The sequence below is a fragment of the Rhinolophus sinicus genome, chromosome 16, assembly GCF_057876585.1.
Source record: "Rhinolophus sinicus isolate RSI-liver-muscle chromosome 16, RSI-T2T, whole genome shotgun sequence".
NCBI lineage: Eukaryota > Metazoa > Chordata > Mammalia > Chiroptera > Rhinolophidae > Rhinolophus > Rhinolophus sinicus.
Genome location: NC_142516.1, coordinates 26,772,844 through 26,796,837, shown reverse-complemented (window position 1 = coordinate 26,796,837; position 23,994 = coordinate 26,772,844). Strand labels below are relative to the sequence as shown.

Sequence of the window (23,994 nt, the reverse complement as noted above, 5' to 3'; positions counted from 1 at the left end):
TATTTGTGAGTTATTGTATTTGGAAAATGCTGTTCATTTTTACTCCACGTATTATTAATGCATAAAATGATTCCAAGTATGAATGGGTAGGTAAGACTTCAGTCATTACATGTCACTTGTCTCAGGAATGACACCCGAGTAAGATTTTATAAGAATTATAATTCCCAAAGGCTAGATTCATTCTTTATGTAACTATATAATGGTATTTAACGCACAAATGGTTAAAATCGTTCATTATTTTCAGTTTCATTTCAATGCTTGGTTAGCACACAGCTTTTCAGAGAGGAAATATTTAGGTTGCTTTCATGATTTTTGAATTTAAAGTAGCAAAATGCATTTAAAAATAATTTCTATACTTTTTGAATTATACTAATCAAGCTTTTAATTTTTTAGCTTAGATCTGTTTCAAGTGAGTCTTTTGTACATGGCACATTGTTAAGACATTTTCTAAAAATGTTGTTTTCTTAGCAAAACCTACTTTTGAGGAGTTGAATTATTAATAAATACCCTAAAACCAAAACCAATTCCTGTGTCTAAGAATCTTTATTTAGAATGTGGGGCACCTATGTAAGTAAGCGTTTTGTTCTATTTGTTTGTGTTTCTAATTTGTTTTTTCCTTCCACCTATTATTGATATAGTTTGATATTCTGAAAGATAACCTTTCTTGAGTCTATTTTTCATTTTATGTGTATAACTATAGATGATTTATTTATATTTAAATATGCTAAAACTCTGTTAGTGTACCTAGTTACTGAGAAATATTATGTATATTGTAAAGTGTGATACAATACAAATTGTATTATCACTGAAAATAATAGTGCAATTTAATTCTTTGAAATGATATTGAAATATTGTTGAGAGATGACTTTTGTGATCAGTAATTCTTTCTGGGCTTTTCCATTTGGTGGCAACCTTTATATATCCTCCAAAATGAATGATATCTGCACTAGGTAAATGTGTAATTTAATATAATTAAATAACCTCTTGGTCTCTTTTAGAATCTTGTACCTATAGTTTCATTTAATACAATATTTCATGATCTTATCTGATTTCATCATCCTAATTAGGTACTCTTTGAATATTATCTCTATAGTCTTTGAATCTTAAATTATTCTTTGCTTTTGTAACTGGAGATGAGGCATTTTATAGATGGCTTGGTGTTTTCTCATTTCAAATTCAGGTCTGGTAGCTGGTACACACACATACATATACATATATATATATATATATATATATATATAGCCATATACACACATATAAAATACACATATACACAACACTATATGCATATATTATATACAACATGTTATGATATAACTATATATAATATATGCATATGTTATAAATGTGTATATGTGAGAAATACATATCATATATACATATAAAATATACATATATGCATATATGTATATGTGTATCTCTATATATACACATGCATGTACATATTTTTTTTGTTAATGTCTGTTACATTATTTTTTGATTCTTTCCTACTTTTTCCTCTTGCATATCCATATAGTTGTTCCTGTTATTTGAAAGGAGTTTAGATATTTGTGTTCTTTCAAAGTCTCTTTTTTCTCTCTTACTCTCATTATCTGTTTCTTAAGAATGAGCTTTCTCCTCCTCTTAGCCTTCATTATTCTGATTCATCATTCATAGTTTAGTCCTATGATTCCTTCCACAAGGAGGCCTTCTCTGGTTGCATGTCTCCCCCATCCTCCAAATTTGTCAGACGCCTGTTAATACATTGGCATACCATTCTGGTCATCATCACAACACTTATCCCATAGTATGGTCATTTAATGTCTGAGTCCCCTGCTAAAATGGAAGTTCTTTGAGGGCAGGGTTAGGGACCTGACTTGTTTGTTGTTGTAACCCCAGCCCTTATCTTAGTGGTGGGCATAGGTGACTTATACATAGTCATGGAATGGATGGATGAATAAATCGCCTGCCTGCCATTTTCATTTAAAAAAATAATTTCTATATTTAAAGTCATTTGTCAAAATGACTAGGCATTTAATATAGTTTTTCTTATGATTGCTATAAAGGACAGGCTAGTTACGGTACTCAGTGGTTAAAAGCATTTCCACAACTTTTGCCCATACAGGCTATAATTTCACCTTATGATATCATAAACCACTCAAGGATTTCATGTATTTACCGGTACCTTGGGCTAAAATTATAACCCTGAAAACCCTTGCTACCTATTAGTCATTTGGTACATGACACAAAGCAAAATATATTCTGCATTTTTGGACTGGAGTTTGGCTTTCAGTATATTGGCTGCTTGATTTTTCTATTTGTCCTGCACAATATTCAGCTCCCTGGAAGTTTAAACCATCTAAAAACCTGAGGTAATTCACAAATACTAGATAGACATTGAGCAATAATTCAATAAACATATTATGAGTTTTTTATTTGTTTTGATAATTATTTTTCTCAAATTACCTTCCTGAAATGCTGAGCAAAGCTTTAGGAGCCATGAGCATTCTTATCCTTGTCAGCTTAGTTTTGTTTTTTTTGTATAGTTTAATAGGACGGAACATATTGTACTGAAAATTGTGATGGACCTGAAATTCGGAAGCTTGAGTTTAGTGTCAGCTTGAACTTTGGAAAAATCACTTAACTTCTCTGAACCCCAGTCTTCTCTCCTATTAAACACGTTTTCTGCCACCAGATGTAGGGGATAAACTGACGTGTTGGATTAAAAGTACTTGGGAAGTGATGGAGTGCTTTACAAATGGTGTGTGTCATTATTATTTGTCACATTAGTGAAGCAAAAATAGTCATTTTCTAAAAGCATGTAAAAACAAAAAGAAAATCACTGGATCAGGGTCAGAGCTTCTATTTCCTGTCTGTAATGCTTTTTCTTCATTCAGCACTCAGTTGCAGACAAGAACCTGTGCAAGAGTGAGCTGATGGTAGCACATGAGTATAGGGCAGCACCTTTCATTCCTCTAGACAAGCTGGACGCAATGATGTATTGAGCATTTACAAGATGTGAAGAGCAGGGTGAGACGTGGGCTCATAGCGGTTCAAAGAAGAAGCTGCTAAGCTGGTCACTATCTCCACAAAGAAAAGAACAAGAATAAAAAGGCGTACAAAAAACAAAAAACAAAAAAACACACGGGAGACTTATGTGCAGTGAGGGTAGACCAGTGGCAAGGACCAGGGATTCTTTGCTGAAATTCTTTAGAAGACGAACTGGTGTTTTGCTGGTTTGGCTAGAATGCATGGAAGTACCACAGATCAGTTTGGCAGTGGGGTAAGGAGAATTCTGGGTGGACAGTGGACACAACTGTAAAGGTCCGTTATCCAAGATGTCTACTATCTGGGTTAAAATTGTAGCTGGCAAGCTAGGGCTCTGAGTCAAAACATCTTCCAGATGCTAAGCAGAATCACACAGTATGGAAGTGACTGGAACCTTAAAATTGTTAACAGGGCAGGACATCAATGATAAGATGGAGGTAAAGTTTAGTCCTGGAACACGTCACTGATTCAAGGGTAAAGGTAAGGATGAGGCCAGTAACAAAGAAGCTTGGTGCTCGGCCATGTGGGAACTAACTTAATGCACTGATTCTTCAATTGTATTGTACAAATGAAACACGCAAGGATCTTGTTAAAATGCAGATTCTGGTTCAGTAGGTCTGGAGTCTGGCCTGAGGTTCTGCATTTCTAACAAGCTCCTGGAGATGTTAAAACTGCTGGGTCTTGGACCATCCTTGTGAAGAGAAAGGATCTGGACAGGGCATCTTAAATTCTCCCGGAATGAGAATAGGATTACTTCCTGAGCCTGGTTGAGGGAAAGGTAAGGAGGAGGGCTGTGAATGAACGTGAGGGTGAAGTAGCCTCAGCTATGAGAAGTAGAAAGTAAGAGGAGGCTGAATCTTCACAGAAAGCTATGCTGGCTGCCTCTTCCTTTGGTCTCTTTTTCCACAAATCTTATGGTTTGTCTTCCCCCTAAAATTCATGAAACTATCCAGTGGTACATAACTTGTTCTCTGTGTAAGCAGAATCATCTAGTCTAAATTAATAACCCATATAGGAAACTAACAGAAGTCTCACCTGTGTCAGAGAACATTTGTCTTATCTTGACACATATGCAGTTTGTATAGGAGCCTTTGGAAGGAAGTTTTTTAACACAAAAAAATGGCTGTTGGGAGATCTGTGGCAGGAAAAGAATTGAGATGCCCCGATATCACTGTATTCTAGTGGTGAGCAACCCTTTTACATGAGTGCCAATTCAACAAAACCAAAAATGTTAGTAGAATGGTTTTAAAGACTAATATATATATATATATATATATATATATATATATATATATATATATATATATATATATATATAGAGAGAGAGAGAGAGAGAGAGAGAGAGAGAGAGAGAGTATAATCTTTTTTTGCTTGAATATATATACGTATATATGTATATGTGTATATATATCTGTATCTATATATCTATCATCTATCTATCTATCTATCTATCTATCTATCTATCTATCTATCTATCTATCTATCTATCATCTATCTCTCATTCTTTTTCTTCAGAGCAACATTATATTCCAGTAAAAGAATGTACCCTACTTTAACCAATCTCCTCTTAATGACTATAGATTATTTCTAGCTTCTCCATAGTATAAACAATATCTTGATGAGCAGAGACTGATTTTGTGGTCTCTGTTCTCTTTGAACAAAACTGACGTGAGCTGAGTGGCACTGAAGGTGGAATGGAGTAACAGCTTGAGGGATTTAACACTGGGGAGATGAATTAGCACCAGTTCATACTCAGACCCTACAGCTACATTTGGAGATTTCCAAATGCAAGCCAAGAGAAGCTGCCATTTCACAGGGCGTGGTGGCAAGGGAGCAGGGCATCATGTGAGGCTGTGACAGCGTGCCATAGCAGTGGTGGATGGAAGTCACTATGAAGATAAATAGGTCCTTTTTCTTAGGTTTTGAAGTACCCGGTGCTGCAACACTGTAGGGTAGTAGTGATGATGATGGTGAGGGTGGGGTGGGAGTTAATCTGTGTCTCTGTCATTCCTTCATGCCACACTCAATTACATGCTGTGTGTGCACAAATTCCAATGTCACAGCCTCAGCAGCATTGTCTGCCCTTGACTCATCTTTCTGTGTGAGCAGCTTTCCTAGACTAAGCCCAGGGGTGGGGAAAGGGCTGGCTGGAATAAATCAGGCTGCATGTATAATAAAAAACTGACTAGAAATACTTCACAATCAGATACTGTTGGGTATGAATCCTGTTTACATCATTGATTAGCTATATGGCCTTAGTCAAGTTACCTAATTTCTATTAGGCCTGTTTACTCAGCTGCATGGATGCAGTAAAGTTTAAATGAGAAACATCCATGTAAAGTTAGCTTAGTCCCTTATATATAGAAGGCATCCAATAAATGCTATATTATTATTTATTGACATTTTCAGTTCCTGTTATGAAATTATATCTATGGTCTTATTTGAAACTAAGTATTCATTTATGACCCTCGGCATGCTGATTAATCATCATTTTAAACACATAAACTACAGAAGATACAGATTTATATATCTACATTCATTTACAATCTTATTTGCCAGTAGATTCACCTCCATTAATTCTATGTCTTCAGATCATGTAGGGAAAAAAATTCCAGCTCACATATAATGTGAGGAAACATTGCTAAGTCCTATTTTGGTTGGCAGTGTTAAAATTTTCTGTCTTTTGGCATTTTTTTAGAAAGCAACATCCTGATAAAATGCCATGGCCATTAAGTGCATTTCTTGAGTTTGAAAAATGTTAATGGATTCTGACAAAATGTCTTTCTGAACTTAAGTTATGAATAACATCATATATAGATACGCAATTGGCTGAAGCAGGTTTGTATGCAGTAGCAATAGGAAAACTGAGCCCTAACTGGCCGAATTTCCCATACTGAATAGAGCTGAATTCATAGTCCAGCTTCTTGGTTAGATCACGCTTACTCATGATCTGATTAAGGATCAAAATGTCAAGTTGAGGGTAAATCATAAAAATCCAACATTCACCTTAATTCGTACTGTGTGTGGAGCTAAAATATGTATTTTGGACAGAAAAAGAGCTCCTCTGAGGGTTGCCTGCAACTTCTGACACACATATTTATTGAACACGAAAATGAGATTTTTCACAGGGCAAACCATCGAACCTAAATTGTATCAAATTTCTATCTGTCCAGCACCAGGACTTTGCCCTTTGAATCATAGTTTTTTGCCTCCTACTGGAGCTCTCTTTCTATTCGTTCCATAGCATCTAGTGTGAGAATGGTTTTGAATGGTTGTGAGGCTGAGGTGAGTCCTGCAGGATAGAGGCAGAGGGTGGGAGCACCTCTCATTTGCAGCTGGAGGTTGCAGCCAGGTGATTTCTACATTATGTCCAAGAGTGACCTGGAGTAACTTAGTTCTCCCAAATTACAAATGACTGTGTCCATTAACCTGCATTAACTTTTAAAATAATATAAATGTATGTATGTGAATATATAGTCCATGGACATGTATGCAGATAATTGTTTATAATTATATAAGATATATGTGAATATTTATAGATGTCCTATGACATCTTCATTGGTATAGAAATTATCTATGCATAAAGGTAGGGCTTGCTAAGCAGGTTAATAATATAAACAAAGTTATAAGCCAATTTCTCCCTACTTTAAGAGAAGGGTTTGCAAAATTTGGCATATTTTCTATTTGTATTCAAATGAAGGAAGTGATCTTAGACATTCATTAAAGCAAACCTAGCAGGATGTCTAATTGAAAACACTTTGCTGCAGTTAGTATGAATGACTGTATCCATTTGAAAGTAATAAAGCTGTAGTTACTTAAAAAATTCTATAAAGATACCATTTCAAAATTATTTTAGAAGTAGATAAGGAAATAAACAGATCACCCATTTATTTGTTGTTTCCCTGTCAACCTGAATTAACTAAGTCTTAATGGTTTCCCTAAAGTTCCTTAAATTGAAGAACATTCAGGAAGGGAAGGGAAATACCCATTTTGCTTACTCCTAGTAAGTGCCGCGTACTGTGTGTCTCATCCTTACTGAACCACTAAATGTTTCTGACCTAACGCCACAATCTGCTTGCTGCTGGGGACCCTGAACCACCCAGGCTACGGCAGAATTATCATCTTGTGGTCCCATTCAAGGATAATACACCTCTGACCATTATTTCAGACAGGAATCATGGTCGGAGGTTTCCTTTACTTAGATGATCTGATTACATCAATCTCAGGGCTCAAACACTCTGGGTCAGTCTTGGATATAATTTAGAATTCACTTGACTACACTCTAATTTCAAGTGAGAGGTGCTCCTGCCCTTTGTCTCTAACCTATTAGATACCGTACCTGTGCTTGGCTTCATGGCCAAGTCCATTATTTACCCAACACTTACCTGAATGAGTGTTTGCTGTATACTTAGGTTCTAGGGATACAGGTGTATAAAAGAGATCAAGTCTCCATGCTCATGAGGTTTATAATCTAGTGGTAAATGGAATCAGAACTTCAGCTAGACAGTTCACATCCATTATCTCCTGTGATCCTCTCAAGTAAGGACACAGAGGCCATGTAAATAACTTGCTTTGCTTCACACAACTAACCTATGATTGAGGCATACATTAAACTTAGATTTGCCCAACACGGGGACTTTGCCCTTTGTAACATAGTACCATTGCCCCTTACTGGAGCTTTCCTTCTATGCATCCCATAGCATCTAATAAGAGAATGGTTATGAATGGGCTTATCAAAAATATTGATTTCAAACTAATCCCTGGAGAAGGTTATACCTTTATTCCAATGATCCTGCCATTTTCAACTATTTATTAATTGAATGAAATTTACAGAATATTTACAGTTCACCCAACACTGTGTAGATCCAGTGATGAGCGAGACACAGTGGGATAATTACCAAATCAACAAATAGATACCAGGACAATTTCAGATTGTGTTAAATCCTATGAAGGGAAGAAACTGGGTGGGACTAAAAATTCGGTTTGGCAAATCTCTGTGGAAGGCATAACATCTTTAAGATGCACATAGTTTACTATGGGAGTGATGCTCACTGAGGGAGTCATCCTTCCTGGACTTGGAAGGCTGCAGGGCATGTGGAACAAACACTGCTGTTGTGACTACTGTCCCGTGTCTGAATTTTTGTCATGCTTCCTTGGCTCGTTCTTTACTTTCTCATTACATAAATAATACATGAACACTGTAGAAAATATGGAGTGGAAATAATAAAATATATACTTCCAGTAGTTACACTGCTCAGATATCAATGGTGTTAACAGTGTGTTATATTTCCTTCTAATCACTTCTCTTTATAGCACATACATACGCATATTACAAAACTGGAAATCTAGTATATGGTTTTGTGTCCTAACTTTTTATTTAACATGATATTTTGGTTTTTTACATTTTAAAACTCTTCAAAATCATCTCTACAGGCTACGTTTTCAGAGAGCACAGGAATATTATAGTATATTAATATTGTGCTGCTGTTGGACATTTACGGGATTTTCAAGTTTTTGCTATTTTGAGTTAAGACTGCTGTGAACCTTTGCAATAAATTGTTGTTCATATATTATTTCCTTTGGACAGATTCCTAGAAGTGGAAGTCAAGGGTGAAAGGCATGATCCTATAACGTGCTTGATACAAATGGCCAAATTGATTTATGAACATCTTGTACCAACTTGTCTCCCAATAGCAGTGTATGTTGGTGCCAGTCTTAATGTGCTTCCCTCAAGGTTAAGAACTATCAGTAAAAGAGTCCGAATTTGATAGGTAAAAATACATCATCTCATTACTGTTTCAGTTAGCATTTCTTTGATTACAGTTAATTTAATATTTTTATATTTCTTGGTCAATTTTATTTCTTTTTCTGAATTGTTAATATTCTTTACTTATTATTTGATTTTAGCATTACTTAATGTATACCTTGCTCTTTCCCGGAAAAGGTTTAAGGCAGCGTAAAACTCACAAAATACAAGATAGCATACATTAAAAATAGGATGAAATAGAAAAAGAAACAACATGAAGCCAGGAATAATGTTTAAAATTCATCCTGCAATGACAATAAATCTGATATTAGTGGGCAAGAAGCTTGCCTCCAAACTCTCTCTAGACATTAGCTCAATAAGAGAATCTTGTCATTTACTGGGTTCACACTGGCAGTGAGAAAGAGGATGAAAGAGAGATAACTAATTGTTCAAGATAAATATAATTAATATTGATATTAAAATTTGACAGGGATTAACTATTTTTATTATTTTATGTATAAGTTGCTTCACTGGATTATTTTAATTTCCATGACTACTTGATGGTGAGACATACTATATTAATTAACGTCTTTTGCAATACTGTCTGGCACATGAATGGTCAATGATATTAGATTTTCTGTTATTTTTACCAATAAGTTTTTCAATATCAAATTTCTTGACTGTTCTGTTTTTATATTAGCTTTAATATATTATTTTTAGAAGATTAAGCAACAAACAAAAATGTCCTTTTGATTGGAATTGCTTTAGACCTATAAACTAAGGGAAAATTTGACATCTTCAAATATTTAGTCTTCCAATTTGGTAATATGGCAGTTTGTTTATTATAATAAAATAGCTCTATTGAGATACAATTCACACACCATGCAATTCACCCATTTGAAGTATAAGAATTCAATGGTGTTTAGTATAAGTATATTGACAAGATGTGTGCAACCATCAGCACATTCAATTTTTTTATCCAAACCATCTTTTATGTTTGTATGTTAAAAATTGTTTTAACACAATTCCTATAGAGGACACTTCCCTGATCTATGAGTACTATGATTTTTTGTTGCCAGAGTAAATGGGATGTTTCTCCTGTTAGGTTTTCTATCTGGAAGTACATGGAGGCCGTGGGAAGTACAGCATTCTTCAAATGATAACATTTCTTGGATTTTTCATCTTTTGAGAAATTTTCTCTCTAGACTGGTCATCAAAATCCACTACCTTTCTTGTCTTATCCTTGAGCCCTTTTCCTGGCTTTCCAATTTCTTAGCTCAGGATGGGGTGGTCACAGTTGTAGCCTTCTCCCTCCTGTCTAGGAGCTTCTGAACATGCCGCCAGGTCACCCTGAGAAGCTCTTCTTCTAATACCCCCCCAGTTCCCCTTTAGCTCGTTTACATCCTTCAGATCTCAGCCAGACTTATTTTCCTCAGGGAAGGGGTGGGGGTGGGTGGGCGCTTCTCTGATTCTCCATTCAGATCAGGTCCCCTGTGAGGCGCTCAGATTCTGTAGTAAGTTACCACAGTTTAAATCATTAGCTGATTTATGTGCTCCTTGATGAACGTCTTTCTTTCCTATTAAACTTCATATTGCAATGACAGTGTCTGTTTTGCTCAACTGAATTCCCAGACACCTAGCATGGTGCCTCAGACTGGTGTTGCTCTTACTGGATGAATTAAAGAAAGAACAAATGAATGGTTTAGTGTAGTTCAGTCTTCTTTCCCCTCACCTCAAACTCCATTTTCAGTGTCTTGCTTGCCTTGGAGTTCTGCCATCCCTCCCTTCTTCTAGGCCAGCCAGCTTTTGTTATATAAATTCATATGTTTTACGGGGCAGCCACAAACTGTTATATGAAGATCAATAAAGGTGGTTTTTATTATTTTGGGAAATGCTTATCATTTCTTGCTAGGGCTATGCGAATGTCCTTTAATATTTCTGGTTAAAATTGCTCTTGCCTTTATAGCAGGTCTATTTATTTTTTAATATTGAATGTTCAACAGCACTGTTTTTCTAAAGCAGCACCATAATTTGCCTGTACAAAAATGACACTAACCTCCTATTTTCTAAGGAGCTGACATTTGGGGGGGAAAAAAAATATATGTATTATATATATATATATATATATATATATATATATATATATATATTATAGAAACAGGGCTAAAGGGGCATTTTATGTGAGAAGCTGGAAAAGAAGAACTAGAAAGTCCATTAAAATCAGGAAATAGCTCATTTTGAATGCCCATGTATCCTTTAACTGGCCCAATTCAACTGTATGAAGGGAGGTTAGGTTTTATTTTTCAAGGTACTTTACAATGTAGGAAGTGATTTTCTCATCTTGTCTTATATATCAGCAGATTGAATGTCAATGGCTGGAAGGTCCTAAGAATGCCCAGGTCAATAACTTAGATCATAGACCCAGATGAAGGCCTCACTGGATAAAAATACTGGAGTTTCTATCCACCTGTCAATCATCCCATAATGCTAAGAGGAAATGACTTGGGATGATGAGGCAATGGGTGCTTGTTTCCATCTGTCTACTTTACTCTATTTCCTGCACTGCCTATAATGAATACTGCTAGTTTTATGTTGAGAAATACCCATATAATCTGTATGAAATATATCACTCCTAAATTCTTTCTTTCATGGTCTCATGTTTGAAAAGCCCACCTGTTTTGAAGCACAGAGCTTGCTTCCCAGAAGAGTCAGTGGGAAGCCATGAGTATTACTTTTAGTGTAAAATAAATTATTCTGGCAAAAATAGTTAAGTGAGAATACAACCATTCTCTTGAATTTCCTTTGCACATCAGGCCAGTGCCCCTCCCTTGGGGTTATTTGTAAGGGCAGCCACAACAAGGTTATTTCTTCCCTCTGACCTCCATCTGAAAAGAAAAGTACTCCAACCTGCCTTGGCTGCTGCAACATGTAGTAAATCATAAACTGGTCCATCCTGCACAGCCTTTTGCTTTTACTTTTATTTCTCATTCAAAGTAGTTGGTTGAAGCAAGTGAATTCTCAACTCTGAAATGGTGATAAATGTTCATATTCTTAACTCTTAACAGTTTTATTAATCGTGTTAAATGTATAGCCAGCATACTAAACAAGAAGAAAAATGGAGCTATTACATCCATTGCAAGTTATCTGATGTCATGGTTACAGATACTTATGCAGCCAGGACTCCATTCACTGATGAACTGTATACAAGTACAAATCATAAATTTTACTTTTTAAGTATGTTTTCATCCAAACACATTTTCCCATAGGAATATTTTATAAGTGGTGTTTAGATTCTAAGACTGATGTGAAAAAAAAAAAGTCAAAATTTTGGGCTAACAATATAAACTATTTACATAATAATAAGAAAATGCTATTATTATAATTTAAGATATTATATGCAACAGAAAAGTAGTTTTATGGGAAGGGTAGATGGAAGTCTTCTCTTTTTCAAATTTGAGTGCTTAAATGGCCTCTAAGAGGAGACGACATCAATTCCTAGGAGCATGTCTTAATAAAATTCTTCTAGGGCAGCCTGAGAGTTATTATTCTCAAAGTTTTCAGCACACAATTATAACAGAGAGACATGGGGAGATGATCCTGAGATTAATAAAGAAGAGTTAGAGAAGGGAAAGAGGTAGGTGTTCAGAGCATTAATTTGGAGGCCCAGGGAAATCTGCCTGAGGTGAGTTAACTGAGCTGTGAGTAGTAAAACCAGGATGGAATTCACAGCATGGTGTAATGGGACCCGTCCTAATATCCAGTAGGTGAGGGGGATGAAAGGATATGAAAAGTAATGAGTCAGAGGTGAAAGAATCTTCAGAGTGTGACCAATACTCTGTATATATCAACTCTCATTTAGATTTAGGAGATTTTTCACCTTACAGCAGGATAGCAAAGGTCCTAAGAGAACCACAAAAGATCTGTGACTTCTATGTAAATGACATGTTTTCACTCAACAGAAATAAAATACTATCAAGTGAAACTGAAAAACAATAACAGAAGTTTGAGAAATACTGAAAAAAAGCAAACCACCTAAAACCAGTTTCATCAGATATACACACACACACACACACACACACACACACACGCACAAATACTCATGGTTTGGACTAGGCACTGATCAACCCTTGTCCTCCCTGATAACACTACAAGGAGTTAGACATCGCAGGTGGGATAATATCATTCTTTATCTCAAAAAGTCAAAATCCAATCTACAGAGAGGTATTGAAGGGCCTGAATGACTTTGCTACAGGGCACCTTTGTCTCCTCATCTTCTACCTCATCACTCCATAAATCCTGTACTCCAACACCTTGGGACTCCTTTACGCCTGTTGATTTTCTTCAAACAGCAGTTTTTTTCTCTACCCCCTGCTCCTTTGGTGATCTCATACTTCCCAAGGCCTTTACACAGTAACACCTCTCTGCCCAGGTTCCCCACCTGCTTCAATCTCACTCTTGAACTCAGTCAGGCTCCATGTTCTAAATGCCTGCTGGAATTCACCTGGATGTCCAAAACAGATTTTAAAATGCTATGTATGAAACTGAATGGATGACCATGTTTTCCAGCTCAAAACTGCCTTTTCTGCTTCTTTGAATGATACCATCACCTCAGACACTCAAGCCTGCAACTTTGAAAACGTGACTCTTTGCTGTCTCTCACACCCAATTAACTGCCAAGCCCTACTGATTTGGTCACAAAAATACTGTGTTTCCCTGAAAATAAGACCTACCCTGATAATCAGCTCTAATGTGTCTTTTGGAGTAAAAATTAATATATTAATATTACATTAATATAAGACCCAGTCTTATAAAATTAATATAAGACCCAGTCTTATTTTACTATAATATATGACTGGGTCTTATACTAATTTTTGCTCCAAAAGACGCATTAGAGGTGATTGTCCGGCTAGATCTTATTTTTGGGGAAACAGGATACTTCTTGCATCCTTTCTTCTTTCTATCAGTGACTATCCCTATAACATCAACTCTGTCCATTGACTTTCTCTTCTAATCTTATTTACATGCTGCTGCTGAAGCAACCATCCTAAATGAAGACTGCTTGTTTGTCTGTGCTAGTCCATTGTTCAAATATGTCAATGTTTGACTCTTGTCAGATGTTTACTGTTCTTAGCCTGATGTCAAAGACCCTCTGTTATCTTAGGGGCAGCCGGATGGCTCAGTTGGTTAGAGCGTGAACTCTAAACAACAAGGTTGCCAGTCCACACACATGGGATGGTGGACTGCGCCCCCTGCAACTGAAGATTGAAAATGACAACTGGACTTGGAGCTGAGCTGCGCCCTCCACAACTAGATTGAAGGACAACAACTTGGAGCTGATGGGCCCTGGAGAAACACACTGTCTACCAATATTCCTCAATAAAACTAAAAAAAAAAAAAAAAAAAAAAAAAAAGAAATAAAAAAGAGCCTCTGTTATCTCAACTGAGCTTACTTTTCAGACTTGGATCTTCTTCTTCCCTTCATGTAGCATGCTGTGGCTAAATTGAATTTCCCAAGATATCCTGACTGTGCCTTCCTTGTACTTTCTGCCTCCAAGTACCTCATTCTGTTTCTTTGCTTGGGATGTCCATTCCTCCTCCCTTGACGCTTATGTCCAAATTCCAAATGTTCTTCAAGAATAAGCACACATTTTATTTAGTTCATTAAGCCTCTCCTTGATGCACTAAGTTGAAGGTGATCATCCTTTTCTTGAACTTCGACAGTATTTCATTTGCTACTAAACTTTGGCACGTTTATAACTTTTTAAGTTGTTTCTCCTTATGTTTATATCTTTTCTCCCCTACTTGATTTATTTACTTTTGAATTTCTCCACATTACTTACTGTAAGAAAAAGACAGTCCCTCAAGGAATTGAACAATGGGAGGAGAGAAAAGTGCTCATGTGACTAACTTCAACATACTTACGAACGAATGATGAGTGACTGAAAGGCTATAGAAATTATTTTGATCATGCATCTCTGTGGGAGGGTGAGGATATTATGTTGTCTGTATAAAACCACATATCTGGGTGAACAATTCTGTCACCAACACTAGTCCCCAAAAGTTCGATGTCAAGTATTGCTTAGTTAAATAATCTGGGTGTCTTTATATGAAAACAAAAATAAAAACAAACCCATAAATGAGGGACTTTAATATGGAAACAACACTAGGAAAGATATATACATTTTTGGAAACCTTAATGGAAATTCATTTATTATTTCAAATTAAAAATAGTTTAGATTTAGCCTTGCCCCACTTCATTAAGAACTTACAGGCTGTAACAGAAAGTTGACTTTGTCCAGTTCTGCTCACTTGGTCTTGTGGGCTAGGTTAGATTGATAAAAAAGTCACCTTTTATTCTTGGGGAATGGAATGATTATTTCTTTTCGCTTAAAAAATTGTGTTACTGCTGTGTACGGTTTATCTTTATGATTTTCTCTTTAATCCCCTAAAATAATGCTTCAGGTTTCTTATGCATTGCAGGCAATCCTTGGGTCTTATTTATGAAACTCACCACTGCTTCACCTATTTACCTGAACTCCGTTTTCCTCCTCCCTTGTACCTTAGGGTCAAATGTCTAGGATATCAAAGGCAGCCTAGAATAGATACAATTTTCTTAAATGTCTTTGGACATTGTAATGTAACTGTGGCAACCTCCCCTGAACCCAAGGTGGCCAGCCATACAGCTTTCCTTACTATAAGGGCACCCTGTTCTTAGCTAATCCTGCCACCTCAGTTAGTTCAGCACTCCTAATCCAGACCCATTGAGTTCTCTAGCACCTGACTTTGGAATCTTATGATAAAATGTTAGTTCTTTCCATTTAATATTTTTTATGGTGAAAAAAAAAAGATTCTTTGCTATTCAAAATATGGATCTCACTATTTATGTCCATTAATTCCCAAGATAAGTAATTAATCAGTTTTTGCAGTCTGCTTTGTGTGAATATACTTTGTAAGACTATTTCCTGATAGACATTCTGTCAGACAGTCAAATAAAGAAAAACTGAGGTAATAGATGTTTCTACCAGAAAGATTTTCTCTGGAACAAACACTCCCTAACCCTCCCTGACTCTTTTTGTTTCATTTAATACAACAACAAGATATTTAATTCCACCAAGCAACAGACTTTGGGACTAGTCTCTATAGATGGCTGAGAGAATATTTTGTGTTAGATGAAACATAAACATACTACAGCATAAGATACAATGTATGGAGTTATAACAGACAATAAAGAAAGCTAGAGTAAAAAAAGTACTTACCTTAGGGTCATGTATTCCAGAAAGCTCTTCGTAGATCTTCTCACCTACCATGACAGCAGCCAAGTTTGCCGTGTATGTAGAAAGGCAAAACATACAGAAAATGGCCCAAAGGTTCATTAGAAACCTTCCAGTCCAACACTTTGGGGTTTTGATGGCTGCTGTTCTACCAAACAAGAGGGCATAACAGACATTCAAGGCTGAAGAGAAGGAGAAGACTTTACTTCTATTCCGCCCCTTGGGAGTCATGCCAAAGGGGCTCTTCCACTCATAAAGCGTGAGGAAGATGGCAGTGATGTGCAGAGCCACAAAAATCCCCAGCCACAATGTCCAGTGGAGGGGCCACATGAAGGCTCCAATGGGGGCTGCTGTGTCTCGGGTCCTCACTAAGATGCCTAAGCTGGTGGAAAAGAAAGGACTGGTGAAATCTATCACTTGGCTTCGTGCGGTATTGATGCTGAAGGAAGTGACTGCCATGTGGGCTGACCCACTCAGGAGATCACCTACTAGTCCAGTCCAGTGCTCATTTTTCCAGGCTCCATACTTTCCATCCCCAACAATATAGAGGTCAAAGTCAAAGTTCATGTCTTCTGCTAGCTTTTCCAGCAGATCAATGCAATATCCATAGCAGCACTTCTTGAGTTTAATGGGCACTGTATCATTACCGCTATGGAGGCTACTAAAAAGGCTGTCCAATATGGAAGAGTCATTCGTCATGGGGTCTAGGCAGAGCTGGCCAGCAGGGCACAAGCCTTCATCATCTACCTCCCGTGTGAAGACAAATGGATGCTCGATCAGGGTAACGACTCTCAAGTGCAGCTTACTTGGGTGTTGGAAGTGAGTTTTGTGCCTCTGGGCCCGCTCTGGCCATATTCCATAGTCCATGACAAACTTTCCCCCCTGCCAGCTGCCCAAGCGGGTCCACATTGGCTTTCCAATGGGGTCATGTTGCAGATTCCAGATGAAAAAGTTGTTTTCTGAGCTGATGATAGAGGAACCTTTTACTCTGATGGAACCACTGAGGCCTCTGAAAGTGGTATTGGCTAGAAACCTGGCAAAGAGGAGAAAAAGCAAAAGGTAAGGCAGAGAGGCTAAGCCCAAGAAAGGAAGCAGTGCTTAGTTTTGTTTGTCTTAGTAAAAAGAAACTCTAATTAATCTTTTTTAAAAAAAGGCATTGACTATAAATCTTTCAAGAATTAATCAGCTGGACTCATCTAGAAGAATCCTATTTCATTGAGAGATCACCCTGAGATTCTAACACCCATGCTAGGTGCTTGGTTCTTGGTATTACTCCAAATCTTTTTATTCTTAGTTAAGACACGTGTTCATTGTTTTCTGTTGTAAACTGTTAATTACGTATTCTCACAACTTTCTAAGATACAGAGGTTCTCAGCCTCTTTAACATGTCTCATTTTTATTGTTTGCTACATTCAATAGCAATGAAATCAGCTCGACAAATTTTTTTTTGGTGTGAGGAATGAGTTTTGGTAAATATACATATATTTTGATAATCGTTTAAAAATTGTATTCATAATTCTAGAAAATAGCCAGATCTTATTACCAGTGTTTCTCTTGGTAGAGTGGAAACAATCAACATATCTATCCCCATGAGGCCAGTTAAAGCTGCATGTTGGCTATCAACCACAGAACTAAGAAAAAGATAAATAGATTTGCAGTTCTCCATATAGCCTCACACTATCCTCCCTTTAAGTCATTAGAGAAAAACAGCTGGCTCTGGCTCTAGAGAGAGCTTCTGTCAGAAGTCAAAGAAAGGAAAACTACCCACTGAATGACATACTGATTCCTAACCCCAGGAACCAGGGCACTGTCCGTACATCTACGTTCTGATATGGGCGAGACAGGAAAACGCTTAATCAGAGCCTCTGTCTTTCTTGAGTCTGGGAAGATAAGACAATCAGAGATAACATGTTAAGTTTGCGGCACCTCTGGACTCTTAATTATGGCCTTGTGTCAGAATAAAAGCCCCGACTTGACATGAGAGACACCTGTGTTTCAATATCAGTCCAGCTACCTTCTAGCATTGGCCTTGGACAATTTACTAAACTCTAAGCTTCAGTTTCATAATCAGCAAATGGGGAAGATAATATTTCCTCCATTATAAGGGTTGGAAATAAGGAACGTAAAGCACATACCACATGTTTTGACATAGAACAAGTATTCCAGATATGGTGGTTACTATTTAATGTCATTCAAGTTTTTTCAATCAAGGCTGTCCCTAGGTCACTTTCCCATCTCTTAGTGGAACTTTTCTCATTGGAAATGCAAAGTACTACATTATGATAAACTCACAGAGGGTATTCAAGACACATTTCAAATGAAAAGGAATTAAATTGAAATGTGAAATGTACCACAGAAGATTTTTTTGTGAATCAGGTGATACAAGTCTAGGCTCTAAGCAAAACACATTCGGACGAACACTGCCCGCCACAAACACTACTCAGTAATTTACAAATGCAAATACAAGTAGTAAGAAGTTATGCTGCTACAGAAAGGAGATAGAAAAATCAGGAAGTGTGAAGAATGTACTAATTTTTATTAGATATATAAATGTAAATCACATTTGAAGATGCTGCTATCACTAAATGCAATGAAATTACTCATTTTGGTAGTGCACGTAATGATTATTATTCATGTTAGCACTCCCCAGTGGGATGCTACCACTTAAAATGAATCCTATTTTGCCACAAGTCATGACGTCTCAGTTATCCTAGACATTAAAATAGTTTTCTGCTTCTTTAGAGAAGTGGGGATCGAATCATTAAAACACACAGATTAATTAATGGATAACTACCTGGTACTAGAAGGAAAGGATGACAATTGTGTTTCTGAGGAGCAGCCTACTTTTAGATTTGTCAAGAAACACACGACAAACACACACACTTGCTGACATTGCCTGGGGTATAAAATGGTTAGTAATAAATGGGTTAATTTCATTTAGTTAATTGAGTGACTGGGAAAGGAAAGTTAAAGTTGTAGAAAGAGGAGCCCGTCATTACTTTAAGAATATTTGGGGCCTAATATTATAGATTTTTAACTGGATGGACTCTTGAAAGACTACCAATGAATACATATATACTGAAATCATCTCAGAAAAGAAGGCACTAGACGCCATCAGAAATCTTTCAGAGATCACACAACTCCCTTATTCCAGTAAAACCATGCCTCGTTATGGGTGCTAAATAACATTCAAGATGGCTGTGACTGAAGGACAATGCTCAGCTGACTCTGAGGCATTCATTTGTCACAGAAAGGCCAATCAATCAGGACCTAAATGTCTTCAATTTCCCCAGACCAGAAAATCCAGTGCTTATTTCACTATGCAATTGGCATCAAGAAACTGGGTCTCAGAGAATCTCTACTTATGATAGATTACTACTGTCTATTTTATTTTCAGTTTTATGGTGAAGGTAAATTAAAATGATCTCACTGATAGCTTTTATTGTCGTACTTCACATTCTGTGTAATGCAATGACAATGTGTAGCGAAGTTTCAATGCTCAGTGTGTTAATTAAATGATTAAAAAAATCCTGCTTTTGTTGAAATCAAATTCTACCATGTTCGTTTTTATCTTGCCCTGGTCTCTTCTTGGATGAACAAGAAAAAGAAAAACCAGGGAATAATTTTATTGGCAAGGTAAACGGATACAAAGACCAGGCACTGTTCCTAGCACTGGAGTTAGAGAGATGAAAGCCACTCATTGTTCCCAAAGAGCTCAAAGTCTAGGAATGGGGTGAAAGCAAAGTAAACAAGTTTTCTCTGCTTGTAAAGCAGTGTAACAGCAGTAAACCTGGGCGCCGTGGGAACAGAGAGCAGAGGACCTGCACATTTTAATCTAGGGGTGATGAGGAAGGCTTCTGAGAGGAAAGATGTGCCGGAGCTGCGTCTTGAAGAAGGAACTACAGTGGGAGATGCGTGTGCAAAAGTCAGAGACAGAGAGGGCAAGCCACAGAATGACAAGCAGTGAGAAACGAGCTGGAGATGAAGGTGGAAAATGAGCTACAAGAGGTCTGAGGCCACGATGAAGGTAATGGACAGCCACTGAGGGAATTTCATCTGTGGAGACACATGATCATCAGATTTGATTTTAAGAAAGATGTTTCCCCCTAGCTATTAGGAAATGGTTTGGAAGGAAGAGGGGGCTGAGCGTAGTTTCTGATGTCAGGAATAGTGTTCCTTCCCCACTCTTGCTTCCTGTCTTCCTTTCTTTGTGCTTGTTTCACAAGGGGCTTAAGATAACAAGGGCTAAGATAATAGCAGTAGAAGTGGAGAGAAGGTGGCATAATCAACAGACACATAACTCCAAAAAAAGGAGTGATTTTAAGAGAGCCAAATGCACAGGGTTGCACTTAGTTCACAAACCATACTAAGAATGTGTAAAATTTGGCTTGATGGAAAGTCATATAAATAAGATCTGGAGTATTTAGTTGAATATCAATTCTGTGTAAGTCCATAGAGCAATGTGGACATATCAAAGGGGAAAGTAATCTTAAATTTTTTAAATAGAAATTTCGAGCCTGAGTCACAGGGGCCCATAATACCACCACACTGCTGATTGCACGCTGCTCCAGCCTAGATATGAATGCTAAATAAATTTTCCAGATTCAGGAACATTATGAGGAAAGGTAAGGAGGCGGAACACATAACGGGGGTGGTAAGCACAACAATCTAATTGGAGAGCAGGGTAGAGAAGTGTGAGAAAATAATACAGGAAAAGCAAATTGCAACTAGACTGTAGAAGCTTCGCATGTCCATTGTGTGAGATTAGATTTTACTATTTCATAGGAAAAGGGGGGCCATGAAGATTTCTGAGCACAGTAACGATACAACCAGAAACTTGCATTAGTAATACTGATGGTAAAACACATCTATAGGAAGGAAGAGATGGTGGCCAGTAGACCACGGAGAGGCATCTGACGATAGTTTGTCATGGTATGACAAGGGTCTGGTGTCACTCTACGAGTGAGAACGTAGTTTCACTGTGCGTCGCACCTGGTGAGTGTATAACAAAGCAGTTCAGGTATACATGTTTCTTTCTTTTTATCATTAAACCTCCCAAGATACCACTCTGCTCAAAAGAATGAAGCTCATTAGTTAATTTACTACTTTAGTAAAAATTCCCAATTATGTCACTAATTAAGAATTTGTTGATTTGTATATGAGCTGAGATAAGCTTTGCACTTTGCAAACTATGTGAAAAATATTTTTGAGACAGTTCACAGTATAGGTGAGATCAGTGTTTAATATACTTAAGATATAGTTTTGAAAGCCACATTTGCACACAAAACTTGACGTACTAATTAAAGAGCTTTCTTGTTCATGAAAACAAATGAACAAAGAAATTAACAAAACAACACATCACCTATTCAATCATTTATTCACTTAACAATTCTCATGATGTGCCAGGCACTGTTCTAGGTCCTGGGTGAACAAAACACAACAATATATGTAGCTTATATTCTACTGAAGGAAACATAATACATATTATACATAGGTAATATGTACAGGATGTTAGATATTGCTAAGTGCAAAGGAGGACAGATAAAGCAGAGTTAGGAAATAAGATGTATCAGGATTGGTGGTAATGGAGTGAAATTTTAGATTAGAGAGGCCAAAATGGCCTCTATGAGAAGGTGATATTTGAGTAAAGAGCTGAAGAAAGGGAATTTTTTTTCCCAGCTTTAATCTATTTTTCTTCACTTTTTCTGCCAGGAGGCTGTCAGGGTACAGAGCATGTCCTCTATAGGGAGCAAGAAGACCAGTGTCCTCAAAGTGGGATTATACCTGGTATGTTTAAGGACAAGCGACAGGAGAGAAGGGAAGGGGAGTTGAAGACAAGGTCAGAGAAAACTTACAGGGAGTGGGAATTGGGGAAAATAGGATTTTTGTAAGGTCTTTGTTTCGTCTCTACATGAGATAGAAAGCCATTGGTGGGTTTTGAGCAGAGAGGCGATATGATATTTCTTACATTTTAACAGGATTGTCACGGTGGACTAAAGAGAGACAAGAGCAGAAAGATCAGTTGGGAGGCTGTTTCAAACACCCAGACAAAAGGTGATGGTGATTTGGACTGAGATGGTAGAAGTGGAGGTGGGAAGAATTAGTTGGATCTCAATCTATTTTGAAGCTGGAACTGACAGGATTTGCTGATGGCTCAGCTATGGTTGCTAGGAAAAGGAGAGGCACAGGTGACACCAAAGTTTTTGCCCTGAGTAATTGAGACATGGAGTTGCCATTAAGAAAACTGTAAGAAAACGGTTGGAGGTGGGTGAGAACTACCAGGAGTTCAATTTCACTAAAGTTACATTTGAGATAACTTGTAGACATCCAAATGGAGATGTCACGTTGGTAGCTGGAGATCACCTGGAGTTCAGGAAAGAGGTTTGGATTGGAGATACAGACTTGGGAAGCATCACTCTCTACGTGGTATTTAAGGAGACCAAATGAGATCGCAGTGTGAGTATTTGTAGATGAGAAGAAGTCCATGGAATAAGTCCAGGGCACTCCAGCATTTGGAAGTGGTACAGGTGAGAAAGAACTACCAAAGGAAACTAAGAAGGAACCAGACATGGAGAAAAATAGGAGAAAGGCAGGCTGTGTTGTGTTCCAGAAGCCAAGTGAAAAAGATGTTTCAGAGAGGGGACAGTGATCTACTGTGTCAAATGCTTCTAACCCATCAAATACAATGAGGACTGAGAATTGACCATTGGCTTTAGAAATGTGTAAGCCACCGGTGACTTCATTAGAGTAACTTCAGAGGTGTTGGAGCCTAATGCTTCAAGGGAGAATGGGAAGAGAAAAACGAGAGATCACTCTTTAGAGGATGATGCTATAAATAAAATAGTGGTGGAGGAAAAAATCAAGCAAACAAATGTGTGTGTGTGTGTGTGTGTGTGTGTGTGTGTAAACATACATGTGTGTATATGATGTATATAAAAGGATAGGATTTTATGCTGATGGAAATGATCCAGTAAAAATAGAAAAATTACTGATGTAGGAGAGAATGAGGCGAATTCCTGGGACAATGCCCTTGAGGGGCAAAAGGGATGGTGCACTAAGGGGCAAGAACAGGTGATGCTCTTGCTATGAATTGAAGATGTGGGCACAGAGAAGGCAGAGAAAAGGTAGGGCCCAGAGGCAATAGATGTGGATGTGGGGAAGCGAGCTTGTGGAAGTTCTCTTCGGGTCTCTTTAACTCATTTTATGGCAAAAAGTAAATTAATAAATCTCATTATACTCTACCCCTATAATTCATTTGAGAGATGTGTTATTGTATTATTTTTAAAGTGGGGCCAAAGGTACTCTTAAAAGTACAGAAAGCAAAGAACTTTTCCAAGAAATGTTGTAGATCAATGTCAACTGAACTGTTCAGTGTTTTGTTTCCCCTTTGAGTTTGTAGGAGTCAGTGATAAAACCATCTGGGCCTGGCACTTTAAAAAAATTGTAACTGCGTAATCACTTTTTCAGTCTCTTCTACTGGGCTTTCCATTTCTGTGGGTCAACTTTGGCAAATGATTCTTTTCTAGGAATTTGTTGCTATAGAATCGCACGTATCATTTATACGAATTTAAGCATTTCTCCTCAGTGAATTTTGATTTTTGTCTTGTTAATTCCTTCTTTGTAGGTCTCTTCCCACCTCTCTCACTTTTCTAGTTTTCTTGGATGAGGACATACTTGTGTTCACATATTCTTCTTTAATCATAGAATGTTAACTGCACTGTTTGTCTTCATTTATCTGATTAATGATATTATTCATGAACTATTTTTACTTTTATAAAACTTGCTAAAATTTACTAAAATCTGAACATCTATGGGTCTCTTCCCAACTCTAAACTTACTGAAATTTATTAAACTTAAATAAAACATCTTCCACTACAAATAATGTCATGATCTTAAAGATTTTAAGACTTGTTGCCTCCTGATTTTTCTTCTATTTTATACAACATATAA

The 23,994-nt window shown here is 37.2% G+C and overlaps 1 protein-coding gene across 1 annotated transcript in view; it reads right to left on the bottom strand.

Annotated features, from left to right (window-relative positions):
• Nucleotides 1–23,994, bottom strand: part of GRIN3A (glutamate ionotropic receptor NMDA type subunit 3A) — a 149,350-nt gene that overhangs the window by 68,516 nt on the left and 56,840 nt on the right. The window contains exon 3 of the mRNA XM_019729259.3: nucleotides 16,030–17,077. Coding sequence (XP_019584818.3) covers nucleotides 16,030–17,077 — 1,048 coding nt within the window. The remainder of the gene's footprint in view (nucleotides 1–16,029; nucleotides 17,078–23,994) is intronic.